The sequence below is a fragment of the Myotis daubentonii genome, chromosome 1 (genome assembly GCF_963259705.1).
Source record: "Myotis daubentonii chromosome 1, mMyoDau2.1, whole genome shotgun sequence".
In the NCBI taxonomy this organism is placed as follows: Eukaryota; Metazoa; Chordata; class Mammalia; order Chiroptera; family Vespertilionidae; genus Myotis; species Myotis daubentonii.
This window is the reverse complement of record NC_081840.1, coordinates 147,433,939-147,453,592: the sequence shown is the minus strand read 5'-3', so window position 1 is coordinate 147,453,592 and position 19,654 is coordinate 147,433,939. Positions and strand designations below refer to the sequence as shown.

Here is a 19,654-nt window from a genome sequence, read left to right as displayed (position 1 = left end):
CCGTTCAGTAGATTACGTATTAGGGTTTTATTATATAGGATTACTGAAATTCTGTGGCACACCAAAAAATACACTTTTTGCTGATCTGCCAAAAATAGTATAATTTTGATTCATTCACACTGGATGGCTATTGTTGTTTTGGCTATTGTCATTTTTATACTTTGACATTCTGAGGGAAAAGAGGTCAGTGCCCCTGACTAGATAGTCAGGTATTGCATGTTTTAAAAATTTGTGTAGCACACTGGTTGAAAATTGCTGGCCTAAATGGTGATGGAAGGAGACTTGACTTGGGGTGGTAAATACACAATACAATATACCGATGATGTATCATGGAATTGTTTACCAGAAACCTATATAATGTTACTAACCAATGTCACCCCAATAAATTCAGTCAAAAAAATAAAGAAGCCCTAACTGGTTTTGCTCAGTGGATAATGTCAGCCTGCAGACTAAAGGGTCCCAGGTTCGATTCCGGTCAAGGGCATGTACCTTGGTTGTGGGCATATCCCCAGTAGGAGGTGTGCAAGAGGCAGCTGATTGATGTTTCTCTCTCATCGATGTTTCTAACTCTCTATCCCTCTCCCTTCCTCTCTGTAAAAAATCAATTATATATATATGTGTATATGTATATATGTATATATGTGTATATGTGTATATGTGTATATGTATATGTATATGTATATGTATATGTATATGTATATGTATATGTATATATATAAAAAAAGAAAGAGAATTGCTGGCCTAGAGTTACCTCATTGTTGAATCTTCACTCAGGAGATTCCAGGGGTTTTAAGAGCTCTCTGTCAGAGAGTGGGGACAGAGACCAAGTACACATTTCCCATTGTACCACGAGTTTTTATAAGAGCAAAGAGAGTAGTGTGTTTTGGAACTTCTAGAGAATGCAGGTATTTGAGAAGTGCTGTCTCCATGGTAACAAATGGACGTTTCTCTGTCTGGTGTATTACTTTGGAGAGACTCTTCTGAAATGAATTCTATCAAGAATTGTTTTGTTAATCTTTGCTATAAGTGGCATTGGTTTCACTGATCAAGAAAAATGTGTTTTGAGCGTGCGGCACGGTGGGTATGTTAGAGGACTTTAGTTAGCATAATACCCTCTGTCATCTGCGTTCTCTTACTTGCCTTTCATTCTGGCCTGTGTAATATAATGGGTTAGGTTAATGCGGTCATTTACATAAAGACTGAATTTCTCAGTATTTTGTCAGAGCATGTTTATTTCTTATTGTGCTTCAGGTGGCATGTATTTAATAAAAAATGTAGAAGACACTGAAAAATATTGAGAGTTTTGGATAAAAATATTTCCTCTAACCCTTGAATGGTCACTAGATGGCCTGCTGGTATTGCATTTTAACTTGGTGTGTTCTGACATAAGGAAGTAGGCTTCTTGCTGCTGGTTTTAATCTAAAGAGATATTTTAAATAATGTTTTTAAATCTACCAGGAACTCTAGATTTACAACTGCTATAAATTATTTAAAGGTATGTCTCTTCACGGAATGGTGGCTTAGTGCTCTAAGTAGATTTTATACTGTACATGAAAACCAGACTTCGCAGCCCAGTTTTAAAGTGTTGCCAGAATGTTGTTTGGTGTTCATGCTTTGGAGGCATGTAGTTTAGATAATAGACATTTAATATTTACATAAAAATACAAATGTGCTCTCATGTTCAAATCTGTTGAGCAGACTTGGCTTAAGAAAAAAGTACAGAAAATTTATTTAAAGGAGAAGGTAAGAGCTACTACGCATTTTCAGGTAGTGAATGTTGTTTTTCTGTCTTCCAGTTTCCAGGTAAAAAGAAACAGTTGTCTCTTTGAACAAAAATATGGATATAGTGCATGTTAGATCTTAGAGTACGTGTAATCAGTCAAGCAAAAAATCTCTTGAGTACTCATGTTACATTTTAAAATAAATATTTAAACATCCATAGCCCCTAAAGCTACCTCATTGGTAGCATATGAATGGTGTCCTGACCCCTTAATTAGGGGGACTCCTAGGAACACCCCTCATCTTCCTTTACCCTGAAATGCTGCAGAGCTCTGAAGATTAGATGAGGGATTTAGGCGTGCAGGCACTTGCTCCTCCTGGCCTGGCTTATGATGTTTTTGTGTTAAACAGTAAATTCCCTGAAATCAAGGGTCTTAGATGTACCATTTGAAGGACACATTGTTTTCGAATGGCTGACTATGTCTCTGGAAATCCTGATGAATCCCAAATAAAATGGGAAGCTTGTGTGGCAGGGACATCCTTCCGTTGTCCAGATGCCTTATCTACTTGGAGGTGGTTTTACTCCTATTAGAAGTTTAGCCCTAGTTTTGGAGGCTAAAAAGGTTTATTGTCACTAGAATGTGCGAGGAACTGGCTGTTTGCATTTGAAAATTCTTTTTGCATTCCTGATAGTTCTCTGTACACCTAGTCTACATAGAACTTGCTTCCTGTAAGCAAATGTTCCATGTTCGTCTCCATTCGTGCTGTTATGTTGATGTTAATCGCAAAAGATATTCACTTTATGAATCTTTTCCGAGGAGGGGAACAGTAGCAACCTTTTGAACTTGCACTTTGGCATTGGTTAGGCATCAGAAGAATTTTGTGTCTAAGTTGTGAGGCTAAAATTCATTTAAAAATATTGCTGGGTGTGAATTTTGAAAAGAAGAATTTTGTGAAATGCTTGTAATGAAAATATTATTTTGACTCAAAAATAGGAAAACATTTTCTATTTCTTGAAAACAAAGTGATTATAGCATCTATGTTTATACATATAAAGCAGGACATTACTGTGTTTTCATGCTAAAACTATGGCTTTATTCATGCACAAAACATTAACAAATTAATTTGGTTGGACTAATAGTATAAATGCTACCCTTTCATGTTCAAAGTAATTCTCTTGGAGACACTTAGATTTGCTCACAAATTATTTATGCCTTTGCTCTTAAACTCTGGGCCTGGTTGGAAGGAAACAAGACAGGATTGTGTATACATTTGTTAGTTCTCAGTTCTACTTTGAACATCTCTTCAGAGGGAATTGATTCACATACCTGGTAAGCCTTCCCAAGTGGTGGCGTTCTGGAGGGGCGATTCCAGGGTGGAGGCAGGGAGTGCAGACCCAGGCACGGGGGGCATCGCATAGAGCACCATGTACTGCTGCTCTTCATCAGTATTTGTGACCTGAGTCTAGTGATGCGGGTTTAGGAAACCAGCTGAAAATGCCCTGTGGCTTCCAACGAAGATCAAAGATTGGTCTGCAGGATGCTGTTCTCTGACCCTCCAAGATGGTTGACCATTATCAGTGGTACATGTGGAGGAGAGGGAGAGTAGTCAATCCCAGCACAACATCAAAAAGGTATTCCCTCCTTACATTAATACAGGGCTCAGAGATGGCAACAAAAGCTTTATGCAGAGTTGTCGTATCAATGAAGTTGAGAATGGAATGCTTCTCTTCCTTGGAGTCCCTGTGTCATTTGTTCCCAGGCTGGATTGTGGTTTCGAATTTCTAAGGGGACTAGAGTGGTTGGAAGGGAGGTTTTCATTTTATTTACAATGATGGGATTTGAAAAAGCTGGTTGAAAATCATTCACATAGAAATGTTTAGGCCTAACTGACATGTTGAGATATCTTTACTTTTTGTCAAGATCTTTACTGACACAGAAATATCACATGCTGACCGGAAACCCTGGGAATTATCAATGCTTAATGAACTCATGAAAATAAATCAAGAATACCTTGTGAGAAAATGTTTTATAATTTAGTTTTTATGGGAGAAACAGTAATGGGTTTTTGTTTGTTTGTTTTGGATTTTTTTTTTTTTTGAGGAGAATAGTACTGGGACCTCAGTTCCAACACTTACCAATTCGCTATACACCTCAGATAATACCCTTCTTTCTGTAGTTATAATTCTTTGTCTGTGAAATGAGAAACAATAGTGCCTGCCTGCCTCAGAATTGTACTGATGACTCTAAGAGCTAATATGTATCCAGTGCTTAGGACTGTGTCTGTCATGTAGCAAGCAAACTACAATAACTATTTATTGAGTATTTTTTGTGTGTTAACTGCAGTGAAAGACAATATAGCAGGAATTTGAGACAAGTTACTAACCTTTCTCCTGAGCCTCAGTGTCCTCATCTGTAAAAACTATAGCAATAGTTTCTAATACCGTCATAGATAGAAGTGTATGGAGATTAAATGCATTAATTCATATGAAGTTCCTAGGACAACACTGCTATTATAGAATGCATTCAGTAAATATTAACCCTGCAGTTCAGATACTTTAGTCAGTTAATTGTCACAATGGCCCTGAAAGAAATAAATCAATAAATATTTTTAAGCTGCCCTAGCTGGTTTGGCTCAGTGGATGAGCGGCAGCCTGCGGACTGAAGGGTCCCAGGTTCGATTCCAGCCAAGGGCACATGCCTGGGTTGCAGGCTCGATCCTTAGTAGGGGGCGTGTAGGAGGCAGCCGATCAATGATTCTCTCTCATCATTGATGTTTCTTTCTTTTTTTTTTTTTAAATTATAAAACCTCTCTGCTTTATTGCACTTAGTTAAGGAAACCCGGTCTAGGGGGTGGGGGGAACACTTACAAGTTGTATCCTCTCTTGCAAGTCAGATGATTTTCATTTGCTTTGAAAAAAAATTATTGACAGTAGATCAATGTGATTTGGAGCATATAACTTAGAAGTTCAAAGACTTGAGCAACACTGCTTTAACAAAACTGTCTATTGCTGGGGTCCAACCCCAGCAGGTCCAGAGGTCCCCAAAGGTGTGGACGGAGTCGGCGAAGAAGGAATGACACGGAGACAGCGTTCAGTTGATCAGCAGCCTAGCCAGGATCTCTAGCCAAGTTCTGGTTAGGATCTCCAGCCAAGTTCTGGTTTGGATCTCCAGCCAAGTTCTGGTTCGGTTCTCTCACTAGGTTCTCCAGCCAGGTTCTCCAAGTTCTCCAGCCAGGTTCGGTCGCCAGATTCTGTAGCCAGGTTCTTCAGCCAAGTTCTGTAGCCAGGTTCTGTCCAGGATCTTTTGCCATGTTCTCTCGCTAGGTTCTAGGTTCTGTCCAGGTTCTCCAGCCAGGTTCAGTCACCAGGTTCTAGTCAGGTTCTCTTGCCATGTTCTATCCAGGTTCTGTAGCCAGGTTCTGTCTCTAGGTTCTTCAGCCAGGTTCTCTTGCTAGGTTCTGTTGCCAGTTTCTGTCCAGGATCTTTTGCCATGTTCTGTGTCTAGGTTCTGTGTCATCATTGATGTTTCTATCTCTCTATCCCTCTCCCTTCCTCTCTAAAATCAATAAAAATATATAATAAAAAATATTTTTAAGCCACTGAGAAGGAGGCAGGTTCGAGATATTAGGTAACCTGTTCAAGGTTGCACTGTTAGAATCTGAACTTGGATCTTAGATACAAACATCAGAAATAATGGCCTGTAGACCCCTATGGCTTTCTTGAATCTCTTTTTAGTTTTGAAGATGGTTTGTCCCTAATGTTTTGTGATTAATGTAAATATTTAAGTTTAATTCTGTTTTGCCATACTCCTCCTCATAAAAGTCCTAATGAATGTCAGACTTTTATATGTAACTTAAGTAAATTTTAGCATTTGTTTCCAGTCTGGAGGGTTTTAGTTCTTTGTTTTGCAGCTGGGAAAATGTGTATGTCTCATGACATCTATGAGAGCTTTACAGATCCAAAAAACTAATTGAACATATAGGGTGTGTGTGCAGTTCACTTAATGCACATTACATTATTTTTCCAGGAAAAGTTGATCCTGAATTTTTATTTTGTAGTTGATGAAGTAATAGGCTTTGTACAGACCGCTGAAACTATTAATTGCCCTGTAATGTGCCTATAGGCAAAAACAGTTGGAAGGGAATACACAGAAATGATGATGATAACCATGTACAGGGTAATGTGTTTTTCTCATTTCCAATTTTTTTTTTACTGCTATTTTTTACTTTAAAAATGTATTAAGTGCATTTAAGTGCATGTATTGATGTATTATGTGTAATAAATGTATTAAAATGATTCCTGGAGTTAGAAGCACAGAATGGACTAGATTAAGAGAATCTATTTCTCTTGTTAGAGAGAAGGAAGAGTCTTTTCTGTATGTAATTTTCTCTTCGGGTGCACAATGAAGTGACCCCCTCAGCAAAACTTAAGACATGTCCTCTTTACCTGGGTTCATTGGAAATGACATGTCTCAGTCATCCAAAGTTGTTTGGTATTTATATCTACAAAGAGAAGACAGAGGCAGCGGATGAAGCTTTCTTCCTTCTCCAGTGTTCTTTAATGCCCTGACATAGTCTTTGCAGGGGTCCTCAAACTACGGCCCGCGGACCACATGCAAATACAAATATTGTTTTTGTTCCCGTTTTGTTTTTTTTACTTCAAAATAAGATATGTGCAGTGTGCATAGGAATTTGTTCATAGTATTTTTTTAAACTATAGTCCGGCCCTCCAAAGGTCTGAGGGACAGTGAACTGGCCCCCTGTTTAAAAAGTTTGAGGACCCCTGGTACCATCAGTAGAGATAATAAACACCTTCAGCTGTGGGTACCTGCTGGATGTTTAATTGCAAAAGAGGGTCTAGAACAGGTGTAAGGAATGTCCCATCCTTGGGCCATATAAGTCCCAGGAAATCATTTGGTCTGGCCCTGCCAAGGCATTAGGGGTGAGTTAAATAAATATTTGACCAAATATAGCAGGCTAATTTTTAAGTTGATAATTTTGTATGGCCCACGAATGATATAAATATCTAAATGTCCCTTGGCAGTCAAAAAGGTTCCCCACCCCTTGTCTAGAAGGTTAATGAAGTGTCCTGTGCTGTGCAGGGTTTCTCTCTCTCTCTCTCTCTCTCTCTCTCTCTCTCTCTCTCTCTCTCTCTCTCTCTTTCTCTCTCTCACACACACACACACACACACACACACACACACACACGTTTTCACTTTCCTCCTGTGAGCACTGGAAGGGGGATGGAAGCCAATAAGGGGCCTGCAGAAAGTGCCCTTCATGTCTGTGCTCCAGGAGCAATCTACTGGCTGAACTTGGTATGGCAGCAAACAGTGTTTCTTTATTTCTTATCTTTTAATTTTATTCTTTCTTTATTTTCCCTTCATGTTTATTCTTCTTATTTAATCTTGGGTTTATGATGAGAAACACCAGAATTTACCCATAGGAGTAGCCTGATTTTGGCACATGATTTAGCCAGAGCTGAACTATCTTGTAGAATAATTGTTTCTAGATGCTCAGAACCCACAGGGATTGCTTGAGTAGTGGTACCCATACCTCTCATGAGGTTATCTAGCTTTGATATGCATAGCTGACCCTGCTTTTATTCTCTACACAAGATATTAATGTAAGTCCAAATATAAGTTAAAGTTTCTTCTCAATCGTATTCCTTAGGAAAAATAGTAGGGAATGTCCTTAAAAAACCTGATTTTCCATTAATATTTATTTTGAATAACTTTTTGTTAATGTTTTCTTTTTAAATGGACTTTATAGTGCAGTTTTAGGTTCGCAGAAAAATTGAATGGAAAGTACAGAGAATGAGTTCCCATATGCCCCCTGCTCCGCTCCCACCGAGCACGCCTCCTGCTGACAACATCCCTCACCAGAGTGGTCCATTTGTTACAGTGGATGAACCTCATTGACACATCATTGTCACCCATAGCTTACAGTTTCCATTATGGTTGTACATCCTGTGGACTTTGACAAATGAATGATGACATGTATCCACCATTGTAGTATCATACAGAATCGTTTCACTGCCCTGGAAAATCCTCAGTGCTCTCTGCCTATTCATCTTGCCCTCCACCCTCCCCCTGCCCCCAGCCCTGGCAACCACTGATCTTTTTTACTACATTCAGAGTTTGGCCTTTTCCAGAATGTCACATAGTTAGAAGTATATGGTATGTAGCCTTTTTAGATGGTCTTCTTTTACTTAGTAATATGCATTTAAGTGTCCAGCCTGTTTTTTCATGGCTACCTAGCTCATTGTTTCTTAATGCTGAGTAATACTCCATTGTCTGGATGTACCACAGTTTATTCATTCATCTGCTGAAGGACTTCTCAGTTGTTTCAAGTGTTGACAATTATGAATCAGGCTGCTATCAACATCTGTGTGCAGGTTTTTGTGTGGACATAAGTTTTCAACTTATTTTGGTAAATACCAAGGAGCACAATTGCTGGGTTTTATGATAAGCGTATATTTACTTTTGTAAGGAACCAACAAATTGTCTTCTACCGGGTCTATCACTTGACATTCCTATCAGCAGTGACAGTTTCTGTTGGTCTGCATTCTCACTAGTTTTTAGTATTGTCAGTGTTTTGGATTTTGGCCATTCTAATAGGTCTATAGTGGTATCTCACTTTTGTTTTAAATTTAATTTCCTTGATGACGTAGGATGTAGAGCATTGTTTCAAATGCTTATTTGTTATGCATATATCTTGTTTGGTGAGGTGTCTGTTCTGATATTTGGCCCAGTTTTTGAATGGGTTTTCTTATTGTTGTTGAGTTTTAAGGGTTCCTTGTATATCATTTTGCAAATACTTTCTCCTTGCCAATGGCTTGTCTTATCATTCTCTTGAGAATTACCTACTTTATTTTGAATAACAAAGTATCGCTCGGATGAGATAAATATATGAAAAGCTTTTAATCAGTGCCAGTTTTATATGCTTATCAATGTTACTTGATAGATTTGGCTTAAAAAATTTAAAGTAATTACATACATTTAGTAATTATTCCCAGGAGTATGATAAATGTGACCAAGCCTTATAATGATCACCTGTGAGCAGCATATGAGTGTCTATGTTGTGATAATTACACAAGTGTTCTTGCAGGATAAATGAGGCTAAAGACTGTCCCAATCCCATCTTATATAATAAAAGCATAGTATGCAAATTGTCCCCTCGACTGGGAGTTGTTCAAGAGTTCAACCAGGGGGTGGGGCTGGCCAGGGGAAGGGAGGGAGGCCACTGCAGGCTGCCGGTGGGAAGGGAGGGAGTACCTGGCCGGCAGCTGGCAACTGCTAGGGACCCTATCAGTGCATGAATTTTGTGCACTGGGCCTCTAGTGTTATATAAATGAGTACCTGGAGTTTGCATAAAATTTCCAGACTACATTTCATATGGGATCAAAAGTGCTGTTTCTCACCCCCGAAGTGGTGGAACATTGTGCCATATTACTGAAAAGGTGGCTTCAGTGTCATGTTCTCATGACATGTTAAGGATAATAATGATTATGTTTAAGTGGATTTTTTTTTGGTTTGTTTCCAAATTCTTTTTATCATTACCTCTTTGAGGTCATATCTTCTCTGCAGTTGCCTGATTTTGAAGGTATATGGTACATTCTAGGAATTTCTTCCTCACTATATAATGGAACATTATGCATAGTGACTTCTTGTATGGGGGATTTTATCAGCTTGAGGGTAGACCAACTGACATTTGGAAAATTGACTGGAGAGGGACAGCATTCAAAACGCTCTTTTATACTTCTTTTTAAAAGTCTTATTTTGAAATTTTAATTTTTCTTCATTAAGGTAACCTTGAAGAACGCTAAAATTCAACAGTTTATTGTACTTTTGTTTTTGTATAGGATATTGTACCTGTAGATGCCTCTTATGAAGTAAAAGAACTGTATGTGCCAGAAAATAAACTTCATTTGGCAAAAACAGATGCAGAAACACTACCAGCACTGAAAATTAATAAAGTAAGTACTTTGTTACTTTTCATATCAAGTACTATGGCCTTAGGTACAGTTGGTAGTCTATAAAATTTGTGGTTTTATAGTTGTGTTTGAGGGCATGGTTAGTTGTGGTGTGTATCACAATTTCCAGGGTGGGAAATGTGCTTAATTTTAATTTGTAAAGCCATATCCCTAAATTATCATGGCTTTGATTTTTTTTTAGTCATAATATTTATTTTAAATATCAAAGAACAAAGATTATATAAGATTTTTAGGCTTATCAGAACTGGGATCTAAAAGGTTAAGAAATATTAATCTGCACTAACTTATTTAAATTAATAATTAATTAATTTAAAAAATGAACATTTTTTTCTTTAAACATGTTTCCCAATCCCCTGCAAAAACCTTGAGTCTCCCTTTCTTATATTATTAAGAATATTTCTGTTGTATATCTTAACTCTAATGATATCATTGAGTATTTTCCCAATAAAAAAACTGCTTAGTTAAACTAGATATGCTGACAATGGAAATTATAATTTACTAGAAGCCTGGTGCACGAATTTGTGCACAGTTAGGGTCCCTCGGCCTGGCCGGCGATTGAGGCCTATTGGGGGTCCAGCCGGCTGGAGGGAGGGACCGTGGGAAGTTGGCCAGCTGGGGGGAGGGGCTGCGGGAGGTTGGCTGGCCGAGGGGGAGGGGCCGTGGGAGGTTGGCTGGTCGGGGGGTGGGGGAATGGAGCCGTGAGAGGTTGGCCGGCTTGGAGGGAGAGGGACTGTGAGAGGTTGGCTGGCCTGGGGAGGGGCTGCAGGAGGTTGGCTGTGGGAGCACACTGACCACCAGGGAGCAGCTCCTGCATTGAGCACCTGCCCCCTGGTGTTCAGTGCGCATCATAGCGACTGGTTGACCAGTCATTCTGGTTGTTTGGTTATAATGGTCTCTTAGGCTTTTATATATATATATACTAGAGGCCCGGTGCACAAAAATTTGTGCACTCGGGGGGCGGGGGAGTCCCTCAGCACAGCCTATGCCCTCTTGCAGTCTGGAACCCCTCGGAGGATGTCCACCTGCTGGCTTAGGCCCGCTCCCCAGGGGATTGGGCCTAAGCTGGCAGTCAGACATCCCTTTGGCAGCCCGGCACCCCTTGGGGGATGTCCACTTGCCAGCGGGGAGCAGGCCTAAGCTGCAGTTGGACATCCTTAGTGCTGCTGAGGAGGTGGGAGAGGCTCCCACCAGCATCGCTGTGCTGGCAGCTGTCAGCCTGGCTTGTGGCTGAGCAGGGCTCCCCCTGTGGGAGCGCACTGACCACCAGGGGGCAGGCAGCTCCTGCATTGAGTGTCTGTCCCCTGGTGGTCAGTGTGTGTCATAGTGACCAGTCATTCCCAGTCGTTCTGCTGTTAGGGTTAGTTTGCATATTACCCTTTTAATATATAGGATAGATCAGTTTCAAATTTTAGAGAATTTAAATCTTATCATTAGGTATACTATAAAAACAGATATTAAGGAATAAGAACCTGGACTAGAAGTAGAATTTTCCAGTCTTTCTTTTAGAAAGGTAAAAATTCCACACACCCAGCGAAGTGCCAAATCTGAAAGTAAGGAGAAAGAGAAAAAAACCAAACGTCTGAGCTTGGAGAAAGACTTTCCGAGTACATAGTTTTTCAAATCTTTGGTAGGAGTAGATGATCCAATGTGCTTTGCATGATTGGGTCTCTGACCAGAAGCCAAGGCATGCTGGGAGTACAAACATTCAGAGTCGGAGAGCAGAGCCACTCGGGAAGCTGACAAAACCCACTGTAAAGGAACTGATGACTTTGCGCAGAATGAACACAGTCATACGCACACAGAAGAAGAATGACAGTGAATGAACATGAATCCAATCAGTCAAACTTGAGAACCTAGAAGGACAGTAGCCTTTTCTAAATGTAAACTTTTCTTCAATACAGTGGTTTGTTCTCTGCACATCAGTATGAAAAATAATTAATTAAAAACTCCATGCACAGTTAGATAGTGTATTAGCTTGGTCTGCCCTAACAAATACGATAGCCCGAATGGCTTAAATAGCAGGAAAGTCCAAGATCTAGGCACTGGCTGATTTGATTTCTGGTGAGGCTCTCTTCATGGCTCAAGGACAACAGCCTTCTCATCATATCCTCACAGGGTAGAGAGAGGGAACTCTGGTTTCCTCTTCTTATTAGGGCTGCTAACCTATTGGATTAAGACCCACCCTTATAACCTTATTTGGCCATTGTCACTACCTCATAGGCCCTATCTCCATGTCTACTCACATGGAGGGGGGTTAGGGCTTTGACATGATTTTCAGGGGGGCACATTTAGTGCCTAATAGATACCTTCTAGAACTGGATTCTACTATAGACAAAGGGTGTCCTTGGTCAAAGGTGCAGGGAAAACTAATAAGATGAAAACTTGAAATTAATTTGGTGCATGAATATAATTTTTTCTTTGAATTGAAGAAGAGGAATTTGATTTTTCAGTGGGACACATTGGCCAACCTACTTTGGAAATAAATAGTAAGCAACATTTTACTTGGCCAGGTGCTTCATCTTTTCTCATTTGAGAACCACTGTTACATATATACAGCACCAGTTAAAAATGAGCATACCCAGCTTACTTTAATGATACAAAGATGATCATTTCTTTCTTTTTTTAAAAAAATTATTTTATTTTTTTACAGAGAGGAAGGGAGAGGGGTAGAGAGTCAGAAACATCAATGAGAGAGAAACATTGATCAGCTGCGTCCTGGACACCCCCCACTGGGGATGTGCCTGCAACCAAGGTACATGCCCTTGACCGGAATCGAACCTGGGACCTTTTAGTCTGCAGGCTGACGCTCTAGCCACTGAGCCAAACCAGTTAGGGCAAGATGATCATTTCTTTAACATTCTAATGGGCTATACTAGAAATCTTTGTAAAATGAAGGGTGCTCTGTTACTGGGAAAGGACTATTTTTATCTGAAGTTTTAGTTTAGGACAGTGGTTGTTAGAGTATAGTTTTTAGACATCATTGTCAACATTTTCTTGGAAACTGTTAAAAATACAAATTCGAGGGCCCTACAGCAAACTGACTGAATCGGGGAGGCGGGTGGAGCTTTCTTCATATTAACAAGCCTCCCAGTATACATATTAATATTTGAGAGCCACTTTAGGAGGTGCTTTCCTTATTGGAAATGCTTGCAAGTCTGATGTTATTCAAACTTACTCGGAAAAACGCGTATTTTTCTAGTGCCCTTAATGATTAGACTTGTATAATCAGTAATCATTCTTGAGATGTTTGTTTCCATCACTTTCAAAATTAAATTCCTAAAGGCCATTACTGCTTTTGTTCACAAGTACATCATAGAAAATTTTCCTTTCTCATTAACTAGGTGGACATGCAGTGGGTGCAGGTTTTGGCAGAAGGTTGGGCCACCCCACTGAATGGCTTTATGCGAGAGAGGGAGTACCTGCAGTGTCTTCATTTTGATTGTCTTCTGGATGGTAAGACATTTGCCTTCTATAGTATATTGAATGTGGAAGAGATATTGCACAGGTGTAGGGATTCATCACTGTTTATAGGGAGTAGTGGTACCGCCTTAATGAAGGTAGTGTTTTAAGACTAAGTTATATCAGAACTAGACATTTAAGTGGATAGTGAGATCTGTTTTTCATTTTTGTTTCCCCGATTGTGATTTATTGCATGGGGAGAAGGAAAACCTGAGGATTAGGGATGAAAAGAATTTCAAAAGCAAATAGTTTCCCTGTGCCATAGCCACCTGATCATTTTCGTGTCCCTGAAAAGTGCACACACTCAGTTGTGCTATATGGAAGCCTGTGCTTAAGCCAGGCCTTCTAGTAAGCAGCCAGGGAGTCCAAGTTTAGGAGTCCTGAAATAGGTGATTGAAAGGATGGTTCTTCCTATTCTTTAAAAAATTCAAAAAAAATTGCCAAAGAAATTGATGTTCAGTATATTGTAATTATAATTCAGCTACCTTAAACTCTGTATACTGTTGGTAAGATTAATTTGCTACCTCAAAGAAAATACTGTTGTTCCATGTTACAGAACCCTCCTCAATTGCTACCACATCCTTCTGTATTATGACTTCTTTTAACTGAGGAGTGAAATAGATATTAGAAAAATGTAATTTCTGATCATTCTTCCAGAGAAATGTTATCACAGGCACGTAAGGATTAAATATTGCTCTTCGATTTTCTTCCTTGGAACTAATAGTAAAATCTTTATGGACTGTGTCTTGAGTATTGATTTAGTCTTGGGTTTGGTGCAACAATTTGGACTGTACCTGGTGGTGGTAATTTTAAAACAGCCAAGCAGTTATCAAAGAAGTCATGCCATGATTTCCCAGAAAAGTATGGTTTCTATTTGGTGTGTAAATAAGATCCACATAGGAATCTGAGAGTGCATTTTATTTTTCTAATCTGTGCATGATGAGTAGGAAAAAAACCGTTTAGAGCTTGAAAGGTTGGGAACTGAGAATGTGCCTTTGGTCTCAGTGGGACACATTTTGAAAGGAGCACTGATTACCCACTGCCTTTGTGTCTTGGCCAGTGATAGCCGACATGGGTTCAATTCTGACTAAAAACCAAGTAACAAAAACCTTTTTGGGTGTTTTTGTCTTCCTGTCTCAAGGATACCCATGTAATACTCAAGTGTTCTTAACCAACTTGCCACTCAAAAGGTAGTCAGCACGGATTAACTTTCTTTTTAAAAAGGCCCTGAACCATGGTGCTTTATCTTATTCATATACTGGAGGTGTTCAGTATATTATTGGTGATGTTAAACGTAACCAGCTGAGTTTTACTTGTTAAACAGTTTCTTTTACTTCTGTGATTCTATCCCATAGTTTTCCCCCAAAAGACAATTTCATGAATTGTTGTGAGTATTGCTACACACACTGTTGATTTTCTTAATTTTTGCTGGTTTTTTAGCCTCTGTTGCTTATTCTGTCTCCTGATTTTCTGTGCCAGGCATCAGTTCAACATTATTAGTGTCCACCGAAGTGAGATGTGGACGCGTGAGGCCTGTTGAGTAATCCAAGCTGTGTGTTCCTTTGTGCCCTGCAGGGGGTGTCATTAACTTGTCAGTGCCTATAGTTCTGTCAGCGACTCATGAAGATAAAGAGAGGCTGGATGGCTGTACGGCATTTGCTCTGATGTATGAGGGCCGCCGTGTGGCCATTCTTCGCAATCCAGAGTTTTTTGAGCACAGGAAGGAGGAGCGTTGTGCCCGACAGTGGGGAACGACATGCAAGAACCACCCCTACATCAAGGTCCTGTGCAAACTTTGCTGCATTTTATCTTGATTTATTACAAATAATGTTTGTGCTGAAAATGTGGGCATTACCGGTATATTTGTGATTCCATTGAAATTGTTAATGTTTTGCAGAAGCGAGACTGGATCTTAGATTAGTGTGATGAGCATATGGTCTTGTCACTTGGTCCAGATAAATATTTGTTCAGTAACTATTTAAGCATCTACTATACATGAGGCACCGAGCTAGATGCTGGTGCTGGACATGCAAGCACAGGCTGTACGCTCGGGCCTCCTAACTTTTGGTGGTGGAACAGACATTAATCATGTACTTACAGGTAGGACGGGAGGTCAGGATGGTTTTGTCTTGTCTGGGTTTTTAATTGAACATTGTGTTTCCGGAATGGAAGCAGTGAAATATTAGTCTCCCCAAAGTGCCTTGTTTACTTTATATGTGAAATATTATCATTGAAGTAAAACCTCTGTTACTAGTTAGGTGTTTTAAAGTACACTTTGAGCATTAGAAAAAACTAAGTGAAATTGTAATAACTTTATCTAGAAAATTTCTGTAGCATCTGTTTAGATATTGGAAATGTGCTAAATCTCATTGTCTCATGAAGGACAAAAAGTGGTAACTTTTTAAAAATGGGATATATTTTCTTAGAAAATAAGGTTGAACTAGTGATGGTGTTAGTTATTCTTTCAAAAATAAATTTTATAGTTAATAGTAACAAGTAACATGGCTTACAAAACATGCTCATGTAAATTCTTTGAGTCACATAGCAAACCTGTAGGATGGTGGCATATCCTTTGGACATATGGACAAAGTGAGACTTATAGGGGATAAATGATTCGACCAAAATTATGCAGGTAATAGGTGGGATGAGGGTCTGATTTTAATCTAGATCACTTTGGGTGTCAAAGCCATCTTCCATAATCATAGCAGATAGTGGTTATTGGTATGAGAGCTTCACATACTATGTAGCCTGTATCACTAGAGGGTACTTTTTTTTTAATATCTCATTTTTTATTTTTTAAAATATTTTTATTGATTTCAGAGAGGAAGGGAGAGGGAGAGAGAGATAGAAACATCAATGATGAGAGAGAACCATTGATCAGTTGCCTCCTGCACGCCCCCTACTGGTGATGGAGCCCACAACCCAGGAATGTGCCCTTGACCAGAATCGAACCAGGGACCCTTCAGTCTGCAGGCTCTCACTCTATCCACTGAGCCAAACCAGCTAGGGCACTAGAGGGTACTTTTCATATGAATTTGATGAAGAGATATTTATTTATTTATTTATTTGTTAATCCTCACCTGAGGATATTTTGATTTTTAGAAAAAGTGGTAGGGAGGGGAGAGACAGACGGAGACACATCGATTGGTTGCCTCCTGCAAGGGCCCTGATAAGGGCCGGGATTGAGTCTGCAACTGAGGTTTGTGTCCATGACCAGAATGCAACCTGGGACCCTTCAGTCCGATGCTGTATCCACTGAGCCAAACTAAGTAGAGCGACATTTATTTTTTAATCACTCAACAAATCTGAGTACTGTTTATATTTTGTACCACTTTTTAAGAGTGATCTGTAAGACTTCTTGGTATTAGTTGGCACCTGGTCTGCAGCCTTCAGGCCCTAGTAGGGTTTGGATAGGAGGGGACTGCGAGAACCTTGGCCCTCCAGGCTGGTGGAGCAGAGATTCAGTGTTTGAGAACTAGCTGGTGTCAGTGGGAGAGAGGACCTTGGGGAGATAGAGGGCTTACCATTCTACCCTGAACTGTTAAGACTTTGATCAGTCAGAATAACAATTTACATGTGATTATGCTTCTCAAACCATATTCCTGTTTGTTGGTCCTTTCCGTGACCCTCGGAGGTAGACAGTGTTGTTCTTTATCCTGAAGAACCTTGGGGTGGGCTCCGCTTGCCCAGAGCTGCAGAGGCAGCAGTCCCGAGTCAGGGTTAGGTCGGTCCTGGGTCTTCTGTGTTCTTTCTACTACTCTGCACGCTTCCTACAAACGAAGAGGTCGCAGGCAGGTTTGGGCCTGAAAGGATCACCAGGTAGTGCTGTGAGGAACTCGGCCTGGCAGTCTTGTGCGGGATGTCCCGTCCCAGCTCCACTCCCACCGGTACCGCCCGAGTTATCCAGTTTCTAGGCCAGACTGGTGATCGTCACCTGGCTGGAGTCCTGCTTCCTCTCATACCCACTACCTCCTATCCTCCTCAAGCAGCCAGAGTGCGTCTTCTCAAAACGCAAATCCTTTAAAAGTCGTCAGTAAACTGCTCCTTACAGTTAGAATAAAACCCAAGTGCCTGTGGCCTCACATGTCCTCCTGATTTCTCTTACCTCTGCTCCTGTCCTTGGTTTCACCTTTCCTGACCTTCCAGCCACATTAACGTTCTTTCTGTTCCCCAGAGATAAAGCCTGTTGCTGCTCCAGGCCTTTGTACTTGCTATCCCTCTGCCTAAAATGCTTTCCCTTCATGGCTGTTTCCTTTTCATCTCAAGTTAAATGTCACTCTCCTCAGAGAAGCCTTCACTGCCTCCTTTTTCGCAGTTACTCACTGTAGCCCAGGGCACTGGGTTCCATTGCCCTTTTTATTTTCTCTGTAACATTCAGTACCAGCTGATATTTCTCTGGTCTCTCTTCTGTCTTCCCTACTGTGACATAAGCTCCATTGTAGGAAGATCAATATTCTCTCTCTCTCGCTCTCTCTCTCTCTCTCTCTCTCTCTCTCTCTCTCTCTGTCTCTTTTCTGCTGTATTTCCCAATGCCTGGTAGAAGCCCTGCCACACACCAGTTACTCAGTAAATGTTTATTGAATGAGTGGTCTGATGGAAGGGGATGGGCCTTCTGGTGAGGAAGACCAGGTAGGAAGCGACTACAGTAGTTCAGGTACATCGTTAGCACATAAACCACAGTCGTGGGAGAAGGGCCAGCTTGAGCTGCTCTGGGAGAGGGGACCCGTCCTAGGAAACAGCATCTCCTTTTCCAGATGCAGGGACAGAGGACAAGAGAAGGTAAGAAATTTGAGGTCGTGTGGAGAGTGGAAGGCATGACTTGGTGCCCCAACTCTGTCATCATTACTTTAATTGCTCAAAAGTTTAGGATTGGAGAGCACAAAATAGGGTTATCCAGAGTTACAAATTTTTTTAATCAACATACAACAACAATGAAAAGAATATTTTTATTACTTAAAAGTCATAATTATTCATGTTGGCTTTGTTTGCCCTTTGTTTTTAAATGGGATAGTTGTTTCATAAGTCCTTTGAGAAATTATAGAATACTAGAGGCCCAGTGCATGAATTCATGCACGGGTTGGGTCCCTTGGGGTGGCCTGCTGGGATCGAGCCCCCAGCTCACACCCCCAGCCTCACAGCCTCACAGCCTCACAGCCTCGCAGCCCTGCCTGGCACCCTTCCATGGTCTGGCATTGCCCCCTCACCTGCTCCACCATCCTGCCTACGGGGCGATCGATTGGGGCCAGGCCCCCTGCCTGGCTTCCTCAGCACTTAGGAGCCAGGCAGTGGCCTTGGCTCCCGTTTGCACCGACCTTCGCATGGAGCCACCTGCTTACCTGCTCCACCATCCCACCATGGTCCTGCTCTCGTTGGGGCCCATAGGGGCTGCAGCCCCTCCACTGCCACCCGCTGCCAGCGCTGCTTCAAAGCCCATCATGTTCCACGCCGCCCCCTGGTGGTCAGCACACGTCATAGCGAGCAGTTGAACTCCTGGTAGTACAATTTGCATATTAGGATTTTATTAGATAGGATACTCTAATTCTGTAGCATTTTCAATCCCAATCCAGTTGTTAAGCTAAATGGATTTACCATTGACCTTGAGATGAAAGTAAAAGTTTATAACCATAGTTAGCTTGTATGAGAGAAATATCCTTATTTTTCTCTTGGTTTTGATTTAAAACAATTATTTTCTGTTTCTTCCCGCTAGATGGTGATGGAACAAGGAGATTGGCTGATTGGAGGAGATCTTCAAGTCTTGGACCGAATTATTGGAATGATGGTCTTGATCAGTATCGTCTTACTCCTACTGAACTAAAGCAGAAGTTTAAAGATATGAATGCTGGTACGACATGGACCTTAATACCTAATATGGGGCTATTTGGGGGTTTTTGCTGGATGGGAAAAGTTTAGAATATTTTCCCCCCAACATTTAATAACTAGAGGCCTGGTGCATGAATTTGTGCACAGGTGGGGTCCTTCGGCCTGGCCGGCGATCGGGGCCGATGGGGCTGTGGGAGTTTGGTTGGTGGGGGGAGGGGCCACGGGAGGTTGGCTGTGGGAGTGCACTGACCACAAGGGGTCAGCTCCTGTGTTAAGCATCTGCTCCTTGGTGGTCAGTGCGCATCATTGTGACCGGTCATTCAGTCATTCGGTCACTTAGGCTTTTATATATATAGATGTAACACAGAATGATGAGTAAAGGTAAGTGTAGCAGTTGGAATATGTAAGGAAAAATATCATTGGATCTAACATTATTTTGTATGCTACATGGAAGATGAATGCTAATAACAAATTGATCTTTTAATTGTTTATTTTGAAACTCTCCCATTAAAGCTGAACAGAACTTTGGAAGAGAAATTTTTTGAAAAGCTCATTCATATCAATGTGCTTTATATCTCAGAATGTCTTATATGAGTGGAATGTGTCACTGCAAAAAGTAATAGGAAAACAGAACTTTTATCATGTTTGTTATTCAGTCAA

The 19,654-nt window shown here is 40.8% G+C and overlaps 1 protein-coding gene across 1 annotated transcript in view; it reads left to right on the top strand.

Annotated features, from left to right (window-relative positions):
- The window catches only part of LOC132214567 (bifunctional 3'-phosphoadenosine 5'-phosphosulfate synthase 1), a 121,704-nt gene that overhangs the window by 36,084 nt on the left and 65,966 nt on the right, over positions 1 to 19,654 (top strand). Inside the window, exons 6-8 of the mRNA XM_059661930.1 lie at positions 9,584 to 9,697; positions 13,057 to 13,168; positions 14,750 to 14,955. Of these exons, the coding sequence (XP_059517913.1) occupies positions 9,584 to 9,697; positions 13,057 to 13,168; positions 14,750 to 14,955 (432 nt within the window). The remainder of the gene's footprint in view (positions 1 to 9,583; positions 9,698 to 13,056; positions 13,169 to 14,749; positions 14,956 to 19,654) is intronic.